The sequence below is a fragment of the Cynara cardunculus genome (assembly GCF_001531365.2).
Source record: "Cynara cardunculus var. scolymus isolate 2C chromosome LG 2, CcrdV1, whole genome shotgun sequence".
Classification (NCBI taxonomy): Eukaryota; Viridiplantae; Streptophyta; class Magnoliopsida; order Asterales; family Asteraceae; genus Cynara; species Cynara cardunculus.
This window is the reverse complement of record NC_037529.1, coordinates 23,489,088-23,504,520: the sequence shown is the minus strand read 5'-3', so window position 1 is coordinate 23,504,520 and position 15,433 is coordinate 23,489,088. Positions and strand designations below refer to the sequence as shown.

At 33.5% G+C, this 15,433-nt stretch overlaps 1 protein-coding gene and 1 pseudogene across 1 annotated transcript; both read right to left on the bottom strand.

Moving 5' to 3' along the window:
- Window positions 1–1,257: 1,257 nt before the first annotated feature.
- On the bottom strand, window positions 1,258–3,493 carry LOC112506012. The gene is made up of 7 exons (XM_025110041.1): window positions 3,422–3,493; window positions 3,059–3,332; window positions 2,271–2,485; window positions 2,010–2,167; window positions 1,620–1,914; window positions 1,474–1,536; window positions 1,258–1,374 (listed from the first exon to the last, which is right to left on the bottom strand). The coding sequence occupies exons 1-7, from the start codon at window positions 3,491–3,493 to the stop codon at window positions 1,258–1,260; spliced, it is 1,194 nt and encodes a 397-aa protein (XP_024965809.1).
- A 3,054-nt stretch (window positions 3,494–6,547) lies between these two features.
- On the bottom strand, window positions 6,548–7,444 carry LOC112506011 (annotated as a pseudogene).
- Between the last annotated feature and the right edge of the window lie 7,989 nt (window positions 7,445–15,433).

The window sequence follows — 15,433 nt, the reverse complement described above, 5'->3', positions numbered from 1 at the left end:
CATCGATATATAACATTTCATCTACATTTTGAATCTCAATATTAAATGTTAATAGCATAACGGGTACATACAATCTAGAATGCAAAGGTTGTCTTAAAAATAAGTGAACTTAAGTATAAAATGTAGAGGTTTGAAAGACAATCATGTTTGTGGTTTTATGCATAAATAGATTGAAGATAACCTGGAAGACGAATTGTTAACGGCTACCTTCTCAAAATTTTGCGAAGGTTGGTTTATTGATATCTGGTCAAAAAAAGAACAAAAAAGCTATATATTAACAGTAATGGAAGTAAGTTTATAGGAAATATTATGTATATGCATGAAGTTAGGACTTAATTTTCAAAATGGTCCAAATGGAAGCACAACCACCTAAAGGTTTATGATTCAACATAACTGTATTGTAAAGATTTAGTAGGCATATGATTGAAATATTGTAGATTAAGGACGACAAACTCATGTATATAAAAACTCAAATAAAGTTGGAAGAAAATGATTACTATGGAAGTGATAACAAATATCATTTAGTTAGAAGCTTACCTGGATAATGAATAGAATGGCTTTTGGAAGAAAGAGAATGGTATGCTTCTGTTGCACACTACGATTCCAGAGTTGAAGCAAGATGCAAAACGTCTATAAAAGCTATAGTATTGCAAAGAAAACTGTAGGTGATAAAAAATATCATATGAAAAGATTAATTGATTAATTACAAGTACGACTACTATATATAGATCCCATTTAGCTATAACTTTAAAATACAATAAATGACTATTGGTTATATTAATTTTTTTTGTAAATGACAAATATTGGAATTGAGAATATACTTATAACAAATATTTGTATTACAAATACAGTTAACGATGATTATTTGTTTTAAATACGGTAAATGACAATAATCTGTTTTAAATATACAATAAATGATAATTATTTTCTCATGTTTTATGTTATTACTTATGTAACATACACAATAATATCTCATCAATATATAATAAGTGATAATTATTTGTTCTTGTTTCACTTAATATATATATGTGTGTGTGTTTCGGTGCCCACTCCCATCAACCAAAACAAACTTGTACAAGTCAAATGATTGAATAGAAAAATAGAATTTCAAAACAATCTATTACAATCAACAGGTTCAAAAATAAAAGGAACACGTAACAATAAAAATATATATTGCAAGAAATTAGCTCTTTCTATAATCTAACATTATGGAATTGGAGATTGAAGTGATATTTTATTCGCCATAAAAGCAATTGTTTAGTTGCAAGAACCTTCCTCATCGTCCTTAACAACTCTTTTTTTCTTCTTGGTTGGTGAATGTGTTTCAGCATCACTTGTTTTCTCATCCTCCGTAGAAGCAACAAAAGTAAAATCCTACAAGATATTTATCAGGTAAGATAAGATTTTGTTGCAAAAACACAAATGATTTAGAATATTTGAAATGCAATTGTCATTTACAAAAACCATACAAACCTTTGCAACCGGTTTCTCCCCCTTCCGAGAAGTGCTTTCAAATTTGGATGAAAGTGTTTTTCCCTAATAAAGCCAAAAAGAAGGACATTGCATAAAGTGATGACATATTCAAAGAAGTTGTTGCATGAATAAAATATATAACTAACCTTTCCAACATTTTCAGTGTCATAATCTTTTTGTACTTGCTCATCAGAAATCCATATGCTAGTCACTGTAAAATCTCCGCGTCCATGTATAATATTATACTCGTTTAATTTTAGTTTAAAGACATAATATTTTCCGATGAGAGTATGAACCTCTGCTGGAACATCGTCACTACCTATTGGTTGTTTGTTAAGCAATTTGTGTGATGAAGTGTCAAGCACTCTTTCAGCAACCATATTGAACAAAACACAACTGGTTTCTCCAGTTTCGTCTTTGATTCTTATGTGTATTTTATACCTAAATAATACATATAAAATTAATGGCTATGAAATCTTTTATACGGTGAACTAACATTAATAAAATAACGTAAAAAGGTGAAGACATCGATTTACAACACAAGAGGAAATTCAAATTCTGCCTTGCAATTTTCACAAAAATAACCACCGTTTATGGTGGTTAGTTGTTTGTAGCAAGCTTTGCATCCCATGTAAAACCATCCCAATAAGGACACTACGCTAGTGATTTTCCCTCTAACAATTATGAAGGGAACCTAATGTGTACACATTATTAAAGAAGATGCAGTTATTAATACATTTTATTACTGTATGAGAAAAAGGAAAAATTATGGAATGTTGGACAAGTTAGGATAGCACCTTCATGCCTTTATCCCAAGTAGCACATAATAGGTCATTAATAATCATCCTTTCTAGAAGCATATCTTCATCACGACGCTTTTTCTCATCCACGTTTTCTATAAAGTGGACTCCATTTGCAACAGTTGTGAATCTTTCAATTAAAGAAGAAACATAGTTTATTCTTAAATTTATGAATATTTTGCTAGCGCTTGTGGTAGCAAAATAGATAATACCTGCCATTGTGAAGATATAAGCAAACATTGTTAGAAAATATAATCAAATTTATTAATTTGAGATGTAATGTTTCATCCATGAATGAATCGATTTTTATAAGTAACGAAATATACCTTGGAAAGTTTTTACCCTTGTACATGTGACAATGAGAATGACAGGTCCTGTAGAAGCTTTCATTTTCACAGTGGTGACATCAAAATCCTCGGCCAGTTTACCCCACAAAGCAACTCTTGTTGTAATCGAGATGAAAATAATCATATTAAATAGTACAAGAATAAAATGTCTTTGCTATAGTTTGTTCACAAACCAATAAACATATATATCAAACAAGTAGTGAACAATAACTACGACCAACTATTGATTATACTGTATACTCAGTATTTAAATACTTACTAATCAGTAATAATCTCCACATCTCTTTTTTTCCAACCCACTCAAACAGTTTCAATGTGACCAACAACTAGTATGCATCCAATAACGTCTATAATGTATTAAGAACTAAAATCTATAGAAGTTTAATTTATAAACATAAACTTAGTAATAAAATGGAATATGCAAAGGGTTTAAAATACCTGATAGAATTGTGTCGTCATTGACACGCGAGTGCACTAAATTGGCTGAAATAAATTGGAAGCCATTTTTAGGGATGCTGAAAATATCTTCTTCTAATTTTTTAATGGAAGTGAATTTCTGGAAGATGATCTTGATATCATTTGCGAGAGGCCTTGAATTCCCATCACTTGGAACAACTTTGAAATTTTTAATTTCATATAGAACACCCTCATGCAATAGACTCTTAAATTTTGGGACAATACTGCTCCAGATGCTTCCATGAATCAGATTTTCCTACAATTAATAAAAAATCAATTTTATGTTAACTATATGCAAATGTGAAAATATGTAGAACAAAAAAAATCATAATCACTTTCACTTACCTCTTCATCGATAAGAATCATGTCAAGGCTAATCAATTCTCCTCCTTTTTTGTTGTTCAAGGATTCCCACATTCTACAAATCCTTATCCTTATGATGAAATTATTGTTATCATTTTTGAGATTTTTTGAGATGAGTGAACTCCATTAATCTAAAATGATGTTGAGTTCCAAAAATAAAAAGATGCAAGTGATAGTACGAAAGTAAATAAACTATTATTTATGTTCGGAACATGGAATACAATGTTTTAAAATCATTAATTTTTACTTGTGGTTACAAAAAAGTTGAGAAAACATCATCAAGTATCATAATGAAGATTAAGAGCCATAATTAATTTTGTTGCAGTTACAAGAAAAGTTGAAAAAGTATTCATCAAGTCTATTAATGAAAATTAGCATGTGTCATTAACCATAGTTGTGGTTACAAAGAAGTTGGATAAAAAGGAGAGAAGACCAGATCAGTACCACCAGATTAACATCCTTTAAAGACATAATGTCCTTAGCTTCTTCATAAGATAGTTGCACACCACAAAATAATGAGCACAAATGAATTGGTTAAAGACCTTCCTCAATATGACAATTCAAGTCTTACCTTGCCCCAAAATGCTCCCAGTAAATCCCTATACTTCTACGACTCCTAAAAATTGGATGTGGAAACAAGCATATTGATAAACAAATATTCATGCATATAGAAAAATAAAGTAGCAATCTATTATTTAAATTAACATGTTATTGACATTTAAATAGCCCATAACATATATGTGTGTATCGGTATATTATTAGGTGTGAAAGCCGAATAATGCCTTCTATAATGAAAAATCAAATAAATTGTGACATGGAATGTGGTTATAGTAGGAAATTATCAAATTATGTTTTAATTTAAAAAGATGGGAAGTTATCAATTTTTTCCTTCGATGAATATCCCGAGTCCTAAAACAAAAAACAATTTGCAATCTTCAAAATGAAAATAACAAAAATGCTAATCCGGATATCGAGATCGACTTCAAAGTCCATATTTTATGGGAAATGGAGGTAGCAGTTCAAATTTATACCATTTGACGTTAAAAAAAATACCATGGTGAAGGTGCCATCACATTCGACCGGAGGGGGCCTTCAAAACGTATAGAATAGCCAACCTGAAAACTTAAAACAAAATAAATTCATAGTTAATGTGGCGATGTACAAGGTTTTAGCATGTTAAGAAAAAACAAAAACAAAAAACAAAAAACAAAAGGGGGAAGATAATGGTACTTCACTTCGTGCAGTCATTGAAATAGATTAATGAAGAACATCAAGAGTTGCAATATATTTGTTTTGAAAAATTAACTATAAGATGGTTGAAAATCCGTTCACGCTTAATGTATGACTCATTAGCCTGTTGCTTGTAGAAAATAAAATTGTAATGTATTATATAAGAAAAGTGCATTGTTCTAAATTATTAGCTAATTGATGACTTCATTGAATTTTTTTATACCCTTTAGCATTTAGAAAGGAGCTCTCAATTTGCTCAACATAAATAACAAAATTCACAACTAAATTAGTGTATCAGCACTGTAGAAATTCACATTTGTATTAAGAACATCAAAAGGGCTCTTATAGTATTTAGACATAATATTATTGACTCATTGAGTAACAATAGAAAATATATATTTATATGTATAATATTACAATGTACACTTATTTATTCATGTAACTTGAATCAAATCAATTAAGAAAGAAGCTTATGTTTGAATCAAACTAATCAACATAACCAAATGAATGAACAGGCATGTCATACAGATTTTGATGGGTCTACATGTACTTTACACATCCAAATGTTAAAGAAAACAATGAATTACAAAATGCATTATTGCGATTCCCACATGTCATATAAACTAAAGAAGCTACTGCACATGTCATAATTGGAGCATAAATTGTTGGTTAAAGATCATTATAGCTTCTTTGGACTTGCTTCATGGATCTTTTTCTTTGGGCTATCAAACCCAACTAAAAACACAAAATCGATATCAACCAAGCATAGCTTGCTGGATCTTCTTTTTTAAAACCCCCATTGGCATTCTTGACCTCCAAAACCAAATGTTTGAGTCTCCCTAGCATTCTATCCTTATTAGAAATTTTAAGCTTAGACTAAGCTATTGATGGTTACTTATAGGTAAGCTAATTCCCTATTGTGCATGATGTTACAATGAACAATGGAAGTTGATAGTTATGGTCTCTAGGTACATTTCTACTTCTACATATAATGTTTGCCAAACGTGTTAATAATGGGAATTTTTGTCGGTTTATGCCATCAAGCTTCCAATTACCTTTTTGATCATCTTCTTTCCCTACTCGGATATAAGCATAAAAGTTCTAGAGTCTAGTTAGAGAGTTTTTTAAAACAATAAATACAACCAATACAACATATATGCATAGCTTCTAATAAGGAAACAACTCCATAAAAGATAAAAAACACAAACCATTTAAGATGTGTTGGACAAAAAGCAGTAAGTGAACTTCTTAACAAAAGGGGAGAAGAGTGTGTGAATTTAAAGTCTAAAGTTAAACAAAACACATACCTCATGTCCCTGTTTGAGAGGGCGTTCACCAAATGCTTCAGTAAGCACTACTAAGGCACATTATCTTATTGGATGAATATGTGAAAAACTGAGAATCTTACCTAGTAACAACAATGGCAAGGACCGATAGGCTTACCTAGTAAGCGAGAGTGACGACTCTTACCCAATTAGTGCTTATCGGGTATTATTGCATACTATGACATTTTTATGGATTAAAATATTACCCTTGATAATGTTAAATCTTACAGGTAAGCTCTTATAGGGTAAGTGTTTAGCTAAACGATCCCTAAGATGTAACATAATAAAGCTACTTCTATTAAATTTAAAGCCATTTCATTATTCTTCCGAATCATGTTTGAAAATCTTTTAGGATAGATATCAACCAAGCCTATCTTGCTAGATCTTTTTTTTAAAACCCCTCCTTCGGGAATGGTATTAAGACTAACAAACTTGCACATGTTGTGATAAGTGGTACTTGACATTGTTTTATATAATAGTTGCTTTGAATCTTGAGTAGAAGTTTGTAAGGAAGGTGCAAACTTTGTACCAAGGGATTTATGAAAACTTACCTTTATAAAATGGTATCGTCTTTTGCTTGAATTTGAAAAATCTTTGGAGGTTTGAGTTGCAACTTCTTAACTCTTGGAATTGTAGACACTTGTTGCTCATAAAGAGACATAATCAGGCTTCTGTCATGCAAAGATCAAAGGGATGCTCTAGGAGGTGATTCCAGAGAATCATGAATATCTACAAATTTTTGCATTTGATGATCAATCACCACCACGTGCTTTCCCTTGCCACCGGTCAACTTCACTGGGCTTTCTAATGGATTTTGTGGGAGCAGTTTAGCACTCCAGAGGACTATCTACATTTCCAAGAAATATATAAAACCATAGGTTTCATTAACCCCTACAATCTGTTCTACCATCCATTCACCTTGTGTCAAGGGTCCTAGGCAGACCCCATTTTCATCATGCAGATAAAGATGCCTAAACCCTGTTTTTTCGCTAGCCCAAAGAAAACCACCTCCTTTATCCAAATGTGTGAAGAAATCGTGTAGATTGACCCACTTGTCATTCTCTTCAACGAAGATACATTTTCCCTCTTCTGTTTTAATATCACATTTGAGGATCTTCAGTTTGGAATGAGACTTGTTTAATACTTGTGCAATGAGGATATTTCCATGCATCTAGTTAACTCTGGCCAAATATTCATCATCTTCATTCCCCCCCCCCCATCAAAGATCCATCCAAGTCACAGGTCCTCCAATAACAGGAACCACCCCGAGACGAACCTTGACATCTGAGGCCCCAACAAAAGGGTAAGCATGTTCTTCTTGAGCCTCTGAATCAACTATACTCTTACCCTGGTGCATGATCCTGTAAAGAGGTATCTTAGATGAATCTACCTCAGTAAATGCTACACATTTGCTGACGGGTGTCCACCAATAGCCATTCCTTCTATCCATCTCTTCCTACAATTTACACACATGAAACCTGGGTATCATTGCTAATTAACAAATTCAGAGATGACTATCCTATCTTCTTATTCATCTATGTGAAGAGTTTGATTGCTTGCTTTCAAATATATATCTTTGATTGATAAAAATTTCAATGTGATTTTAGGCTTTTTTTAATTTGCATAATCAAATAAAAAGCTCTAACAATCATATATCTAGTCTGAGCTTCAAACTCCATCATTTACAATAAGTATACCATTCATAAAATGGAGGTAACTCATATGATTCTCGAAAATCAAAATGTTGACTACGACTAAGATATGGACTATGGAGGAACTTGTGATCAACAACATTTAAACAAGTTAAGCATCTATGTAAGTATATCGCCTAGTGCCTAGGAAAGCAAGTTTTCTTAAGACTTAAACCACAACCAAAAATATGAAATTTTTGTTGCATTCCGTTAATGCATCTTTGATTCACAAAACATTACTCAAGTATGGTTTTTAAACTTGAGAATTCTAGATTATATATGCCGCTTTTCGTATAATTGATGACTTGTACGGTAACCTCTCTTTGGTTATCGGTTGCATCTCTTATTTTTTTTGACGGTCGATGGATCAGTTTATGTCCCTTGAAGAAATCTTCTGATAAAAAAACATAAAAAAATTATGATGTAAGAAGATTATAATCCATCACCAAAAAGATGCAGAAAAAAGCATTTAAATGGTCCATTTTAAGACATGGTCGTACGCATATAATTATATTATGTAGATTTGAATAACTGTTACTGAAAATCTATGAAGGGATCGCTTACCTGCAATTTCTTCCCAGGATCTCTTCACGACTATACTCTGTTAGCTCTAAGAAGCTATCAGACGCAAATTCTTAAGACTTAAACCACAACCAAAAACATGAAATCTTTGTTTCATTCCATTAATGCGTCTTTTATTCACAGAACATTAATCAAGTATGGTTTTTAAACTTGAGAATTCTAGATTATATATACCGATTTTTGTATAATTGATGAGTTGTATGGTAACCTCTCTTGTGACATCCATCAGTTTTGGAGCATCATGTTAGTATCTTTGTAGGATTTCTATATTAAGAAATATATTTTATTAGAGTCTAGTCATGTTGATTAGAACTCGTCCGGCTTAGATTTCCGACGTTTAGATCAGAAGATTCTGTTTTAATAGGTAACGGATAAAGTTAACTTATGTAATGCCAAAAATATTACAAATTTCCCAAACACAATAAAAATGAATATTTCAAAATCCAAATTAAAAATATAAAAGTCCAATTTGAATGCCCAATTAAATTTTATAAAATTAGGAAATTTGATCTTCTACTCATTCTTTTATCACAATTTTAACCTTTTTTTTTATCTCACATTTCAAAGAATCTTTATATGTAATATATATGTAATGAAAATAATAAAGTAATATGTAATAATTATGATATGTGGGCTTGGGCTTACTAGCCACCCCACTCATAGCCCACCTATAAAACAAGGTAATTCTTTGGTTTCCACACACCTTTTACTCATTTCCCATGCAAACCATCTAAAACCCTTCAAAACAATCCTTCCCCTCCTTTCCAAAATCATTTCAACCGAAATTTTTAACTTCAATCTTTTTGAAGAACATCGAAGGATCAAGGTGCTATCAATAAAGGTAAAGAGTTAGTTACATTGTTTTAGCATTTATTTCTTTAAACTACATCTTCATCATTTCTGCGCATTTCTTTCTAATTTGAAACACAAAATTTATGGAGAATCTAAGATGGGAGATTATACACTAAAGACATGAAAATGTCTTCAAAGTGGTGATAATCTATGATCTATAGACTTAGAACTCATGAAAAGGGGGTAAAACCATATTCATGTTGATTTTAACCTTAAAAAGGGACATTTTTGAGCTGTCGGATTTCTTACTAAAGCTCGTGTCGCCCATATCTCCCAAAATAAAAGCCCAAATGCTATGGTTCTTCTTTTAAGAATATATTTTGTTGAGTTGAGGTTCTTTTCCAACTGAACTCATGCAAAAATATGGAGTTTTTACCTCTCAAACACTTAGAACAAGTTAAGTATGCAAACAGTAGGTAAATCCTACTTTGAACACTCATAACCCTTCGATAACTTTTCCAAAACATTTGATTTTTCTTCTGGAGTTTACTTTGATGAGTTATTGTTTTTATTTTTTTGATTTCACCCAAAAACATTGAGTTTTGAGCACTTAAGTTCTTGATACAAGTTTATGGTGTAAAAAGATGATTTCGGGCAGAACCTTGCGTGCATGTTCAAAGTGGCATAACTCTCTCAAAAATCAATAAAAATGTGAAATTCTTCTTCTGAAAGTTTTGTTTGTGAGTTAAGTTTACAATCCAAGTAGAATCATTGGAATACTCTAAGTTTCGACCTTCCATTTGACCACAAACTCGACAGGGTGCAATCTGTCTAGTCTGTTTTGTGGTATTGGACATTTGAATGAATAAAACACTTTCAAAATGTGTGAAATTTGGATAAAATGTGTTTAACTCTGTGACATTTGAAAAATACAAACATTGGGCTATATTAAGAACAAATTATATAAATATCAACTTTAATCCATAAAAAACATGTTGGCATTACATAAAATATAAATTGACTTTATCCTTATCGAGACCCGATAGACGATCTAACCATGAAATTTCGGACATTTTAGGAAAGTTTAGGCTGGGCGTCTAGTGCTTCAACACCATCCAGTTCTGGTTATTCTCTAGCAAACAGGTGAGTATTCACGGCCCCACTTTTACTGCTTTCATTTATTTAAATTGGGGGAAAAGCATGAAAGTATGCAAACTATGCTGTTTAGTTTCTTTTAAAACTGTTGAAGTCATGAAAATTGACTAGTACTGCACTATGGTATAAATGATAATTTGATGTACTTGAGTGTTGATATAAAAGTCCCCTCCGGCAATGCTACTAGTTAACTCGAAATCGTGCCGAGCTGTGGTAATTGTGGATAGCCGCTATTGTGTTGACAGTCCCACCCACAAAATGGGTGCACATTACCTAACATTAAAATATTTACACATGTCTGCTAACAAGCCACCGCTGAGGTAGTTCTCAATACTTAACTTTAATATATCTACACATGTGTGCGACTGAGCCACCGCTGAGGTAGTTCTAAGATGAACCGTGGTACCTAAGTGAGCAAGCAGGCCACTTAAAGGTAGTTCGTATTGATATAAGGGGCACATTGGTCAGGTGAGGTTCTGTAGCGGCTCAAGCTTTAACATCATTAAAAATTTTCATTTTACCTTGTGCATGTTTTCGTAATAGTTTGCAAGATTGAATTTGTGCATTTTAAACTGTTTTGTGCATAAAAACACCCGTGGGCTCACCAACTCCTTGTAGTTGACGTCGTTTTATGTTTCATGCTTTTCAGGAAATTAAGTAAGAACTGACGTCATGGATGCATTTTTGCGAAAACACCTGTTTACGCGTTTTACAAACCGCTTTCTGCAAATGATGTTGTTTTCATCGAGAGCAATTTGGTTATGGATTTGTAAACTTGTGAACTATGAACTTTAATGGTGTTATCTATTAACTTGTGCCATGAAACACTTACCTACTACACCTCGTGTTTTTACTTTAGCGGGGTGTGACAGAATTCGTACTGGTTTTTTTTCCTAAAAAACCCCAAACTATAACCAAATATTTTCAAAAACAGTTTTCAAATGATTTAAAAAAAAATAATACATGCCTATGCAAAGCATGTCACTAGTATAACCGAAGGATGAATGTCGCGTTATTATACATCTATTAAACAAAGCCTGATCACCTATGTTTAATTTATGTATAATAAGAAATTCGGATCGGCTATATTGGAAACATGCTGTACGTAGGAATTTTATTTAAGGAATCAAAAGCATGAATTTGTGTATGTTTGCATAAACCTTTAACGTCCAGAGCACTAAGACACCCAAAGGTTTTAGTCATCATAAAATCTGTATCCAAATACTCGTACTCTGTATTAGATAAAGTCTGCCTTGAGAACTAGAAAGTGAGCTCTGCGTTCTGGCTTTGGTTAAATGATACTTAGCATTATGAATGTAGGGCGTCCAGAAGCTCTGGTTGGTTTGACCTTGTGAGCCAGAAGCTCTGGTTAGAAGAACCAGAGGCTCTGGTTCTCAAAAGGAAAATATTTGCTAAGTGTGCATGTTGAACCAGAGGCCGATGGATTAGTAATCCATTATATCACTAAGTGTGCATGTTGAACCAGAGGCCAATGGATTATAAATTCCTTATATCACTAAGTGTGCATGTTGAACTAGAGGCATGGATTAGAAATCCCTTATATTACTAAGTGTGCATGTTCAACCAGAGGCCAATGGATTAGAAATTCCTTATATCACTAAGTGTGCATGTTGAACCAGAGGCCGATGGATTAGTAATCCATTATATCACAAAGTGTGCATGTTGAACCAGAGGCCGATGGATTAAAAATCCCTTGTATCACTAGGTGTGCGTGTTGAACCAGAGGCCAATGGATTAGAAATCCCTTGTATCACTAAGTGTGCATGTTGAACCAGAGGCCAATGGACTAGAAATCCCTTATATCACTAAGTGTGCATGTTGAACCAGACGCCGATGGATTAGAAATTCCTTATATCACTAAGTGTGCATGTTGAACCCGAGGAAGATAGATTAGTAATCCCTTATATCACTAAGTGTGCATGTTGAAATAGAGGTCGATGAACTAGAAATCTATTATTTTGCCAAGTATGGATGTCGTACCAGAGGCCGATGAACTGAAAATCAATTATTGCTCCGAATATGGGAACTTCAACCAGAAGCTCTGGTAATGCAATCAGAGGCTTTGGTAATTGTTAGCTCCAGTTTTTACTTAATGTAAAAGTATAAAAAAGATTTCTGCAAGTGTTGACAGAAGGGGTTCTTCCACAGAAGACAACAGATGACCAGCAACAGAAGCTGTTTGATCGTACAAGTCAAGATTGACAGAACCTCTGTTGTCTCTCACAGAGGTTCTGGAAAATGCTCCTCTGGCAATAAGAACCTACAAGTCTTCTACAGTATAGCCTCTGAGGTGGCTCACAGAGGGTCTGCAGATTCATCTTCTGTGAAGATTCTGTTCTGCTGTTTTTCAAAGGTGGTTAGCTGCACGTGCTTCTCACGTGACTAGGTCTATAATCGACTTTATTTGGACAGCTTGGATGATTTCACACGTCTAGATCATGTCAGAAAGGTCGTTAGGAACTAGTATAAATAGCAGCTTAGGCCTTTGTAATTCAATGTGCTTCCCGTATTGTAATCGTCTTATTTTCAATTCAATTGAAAAAACCTTTGAAGCTATTCTCTCGTGTTCATCATTCTCATATACTGTGTGTTCTTGATTCTTACTCTGTTTGTTCTTATATTGTTTTCGCTGCACTGTAATCGTTCTAAAGATCATCCAAAGTAAGAGATCAAATACCAAAGYTGAATTTACAGGTCCTAACAATTGGTATCAGAGCAGGAATTGAATTCTCATTCGATTAATTCTGTTTTTGGTATTAATCTGCATTTTCTAGAACACTAGTTTTCTTCAGTTTACCTAGTTTCTCCCTATTAAATCGAATTTCAATGGCAAATTTGGTTAATACATCGTTCATGAGCACTGGATCTCAATCAAAACCTCCTACGCTTATCCTAGAGGAATATCAACAATGGAAAGTGCGTATGATCAACTTTTTGAAGGRAATTCACCCCAGAATGTGTGAATTTCTCTACAATCCTACATACGTGCCAATGACGTTAATTCCACGAGTTCCAGCAACTGGTACAACCCCTGGAGTTCCTGAGCATTATGAGCCCAAATCAATCTCAAACTGGAACGATGAAGAAAGGGTATTAGTTGAATTGGAAAGCGAATGCAAAAGGATGTTGATCAAGGCTATACCACATGAGATCTTCAAACGTATTGATAACTGCCATTTGTCAATGGATATTTGGGGAGAATAGGAGAAACAAATCGAAGAAGTAAAGAAGACTATCGCGAACAACAGAACCATGTGTATTGGTGAACATCAAAGTTTCAAGGCTAAAGAGGATGAACCTCTATCAGACACAGAGGATGAAACCTTCTGTAGAATGACAAATACTGACTCAGACTCCTCTTACACAAGTGACCTAGAGGTTTCAACTTCTTACTTATCTGAATTAATTGATTCATGTCATTTGGAGCATTACGAGCTAAAAGAAAAACTTTCCTTCTGTGAAAAAGAAGTCATTCTTCTCACAAAGGAGAGAGACAGATTTTTTAAAATGTTCACAGAAGCTCAAACTAATTTTGTTAACTTGGAAAAATCTTCAAAGGAAAAGATTGCCGAAATTCAAAAAGAGTTGAAAAACAAGGTTGATGAGATAAGGATGTTAGAGCACGAGAAATGTAATGTTACTTCTGTCAAGGAATTCTTCCAAAAAGAAAGAGAATTTTTGCACCAGGATGTTCTTGACAGAGAGATCAAAATTAAAAAGTTTCAAGAGGCTCAAAATGTTTACAAAAAGATAAAAGTTAATATGGGCAGAAGAGGTCTAAGTTTCTCAGAATTTGATAACAAACCTGATTTTAAATCCAACAAAACTCTTGAAAGTACCTTTAGATCATCTAAGAATCTTAAAAGTAATATTTCTGACACTAAGTCCATTTTCAAAAGAAGAAGGCTGTTGGTTGCTCCTGACACAAAAACTTGTTTAACAACGGAAAATATTGCTTTTGAAGACTACATTGACTCTTTCTCACCTTCTGAAAAGAAGGATTCCATTCCAAGGAGATTCATGAGACAGAGTCAGGTAGGAATCCTTAAGTTTGGACAACCAGAAACTCAAGTGGACTGTGCTTTTGAGTGTACCATTCAGCCTCTTGAAAGAAAATTATCTTTAGAGGCTCTGGATTTTTTTTCCAAAACATATCACAGAGCCTTCTGTAAATGAGTCTCTTTTTAAAAAGGTTTTTGTCACAGAGCTCTATGAAAAAGATACTTTTAAGCATGAAAGTGCATCAGATCATGAAGATAGGCCTACACAAGTTGTAGAAACTAATATTGATCTTGAGAAAAGAAAGAAGGAAAATCAATGTCAAAGTAACTCTCAACGCTCTTCCTCTGCAACTCAAAGACCAATTTACACTTGCCAACAATTGAAAAAATGGCCCCAATCTAAAATTGCTTCTGTATCTGCAAAAGCTGGAAAACCAAAGAGGAGATCTAAAAATAAAAATTCTGTACCCCTCTTTGATGATTTTAAAGAAAAATTTAAGAAAGCTTCTTGCAATGTTTCCTTCTGTGATTGTTTCAATATCATGCATTATCTATCTAATCACATTCACCATTCTTCCTGTTTAGTCTCTCACCCCAAGAACCATGAATCCGGGGTGAACAAAAGACAAGTTGGCAATTCTTCTTCCAAGAACAATAAAACCAAACCAAAAGAGACTATTGCATATTATAAACAAGCTAACTTTAAGGGACCCAATTGGAAGTGGGTACCCAAAATAAACGTTCTCTAAATGCAGAAGCAGCAGCATGTATCTACTTGGGTCATGGCAGAGACTTGCAAGTGTCTACTCAAGAGCTTCTGTCATTTTACCTCAAGAAAGAAGGAGATTCTGTTGTACATTCTGTTGTTGTATATTATGTCGTATTTAAATTATTCTTTTCGTACATAGTTTTATTTCTTGATTAGCCTTCACTTGATTTCATAGTTAACAGGTTTTATCTTGCAGAGATTTGCAAGGTTTAAGGGGGAGTTTGTGCTTGAAAAGAATAAAACCTTTTGAAGGAGCAAAACGTTTTCCATCACAGAAGTCTTTTCACAGATCCTCTTTGATAACTCTCAGAGGCTCTTTGAACGGATCTTCTGTGGACACTTCTTCTTAGGATTTTAAATGGTTTTTAGTTCGAGGGGGAGCCATGGAAGCTGGCTCATAGGGGGAGTTTTGAAATGAAAATCAAACC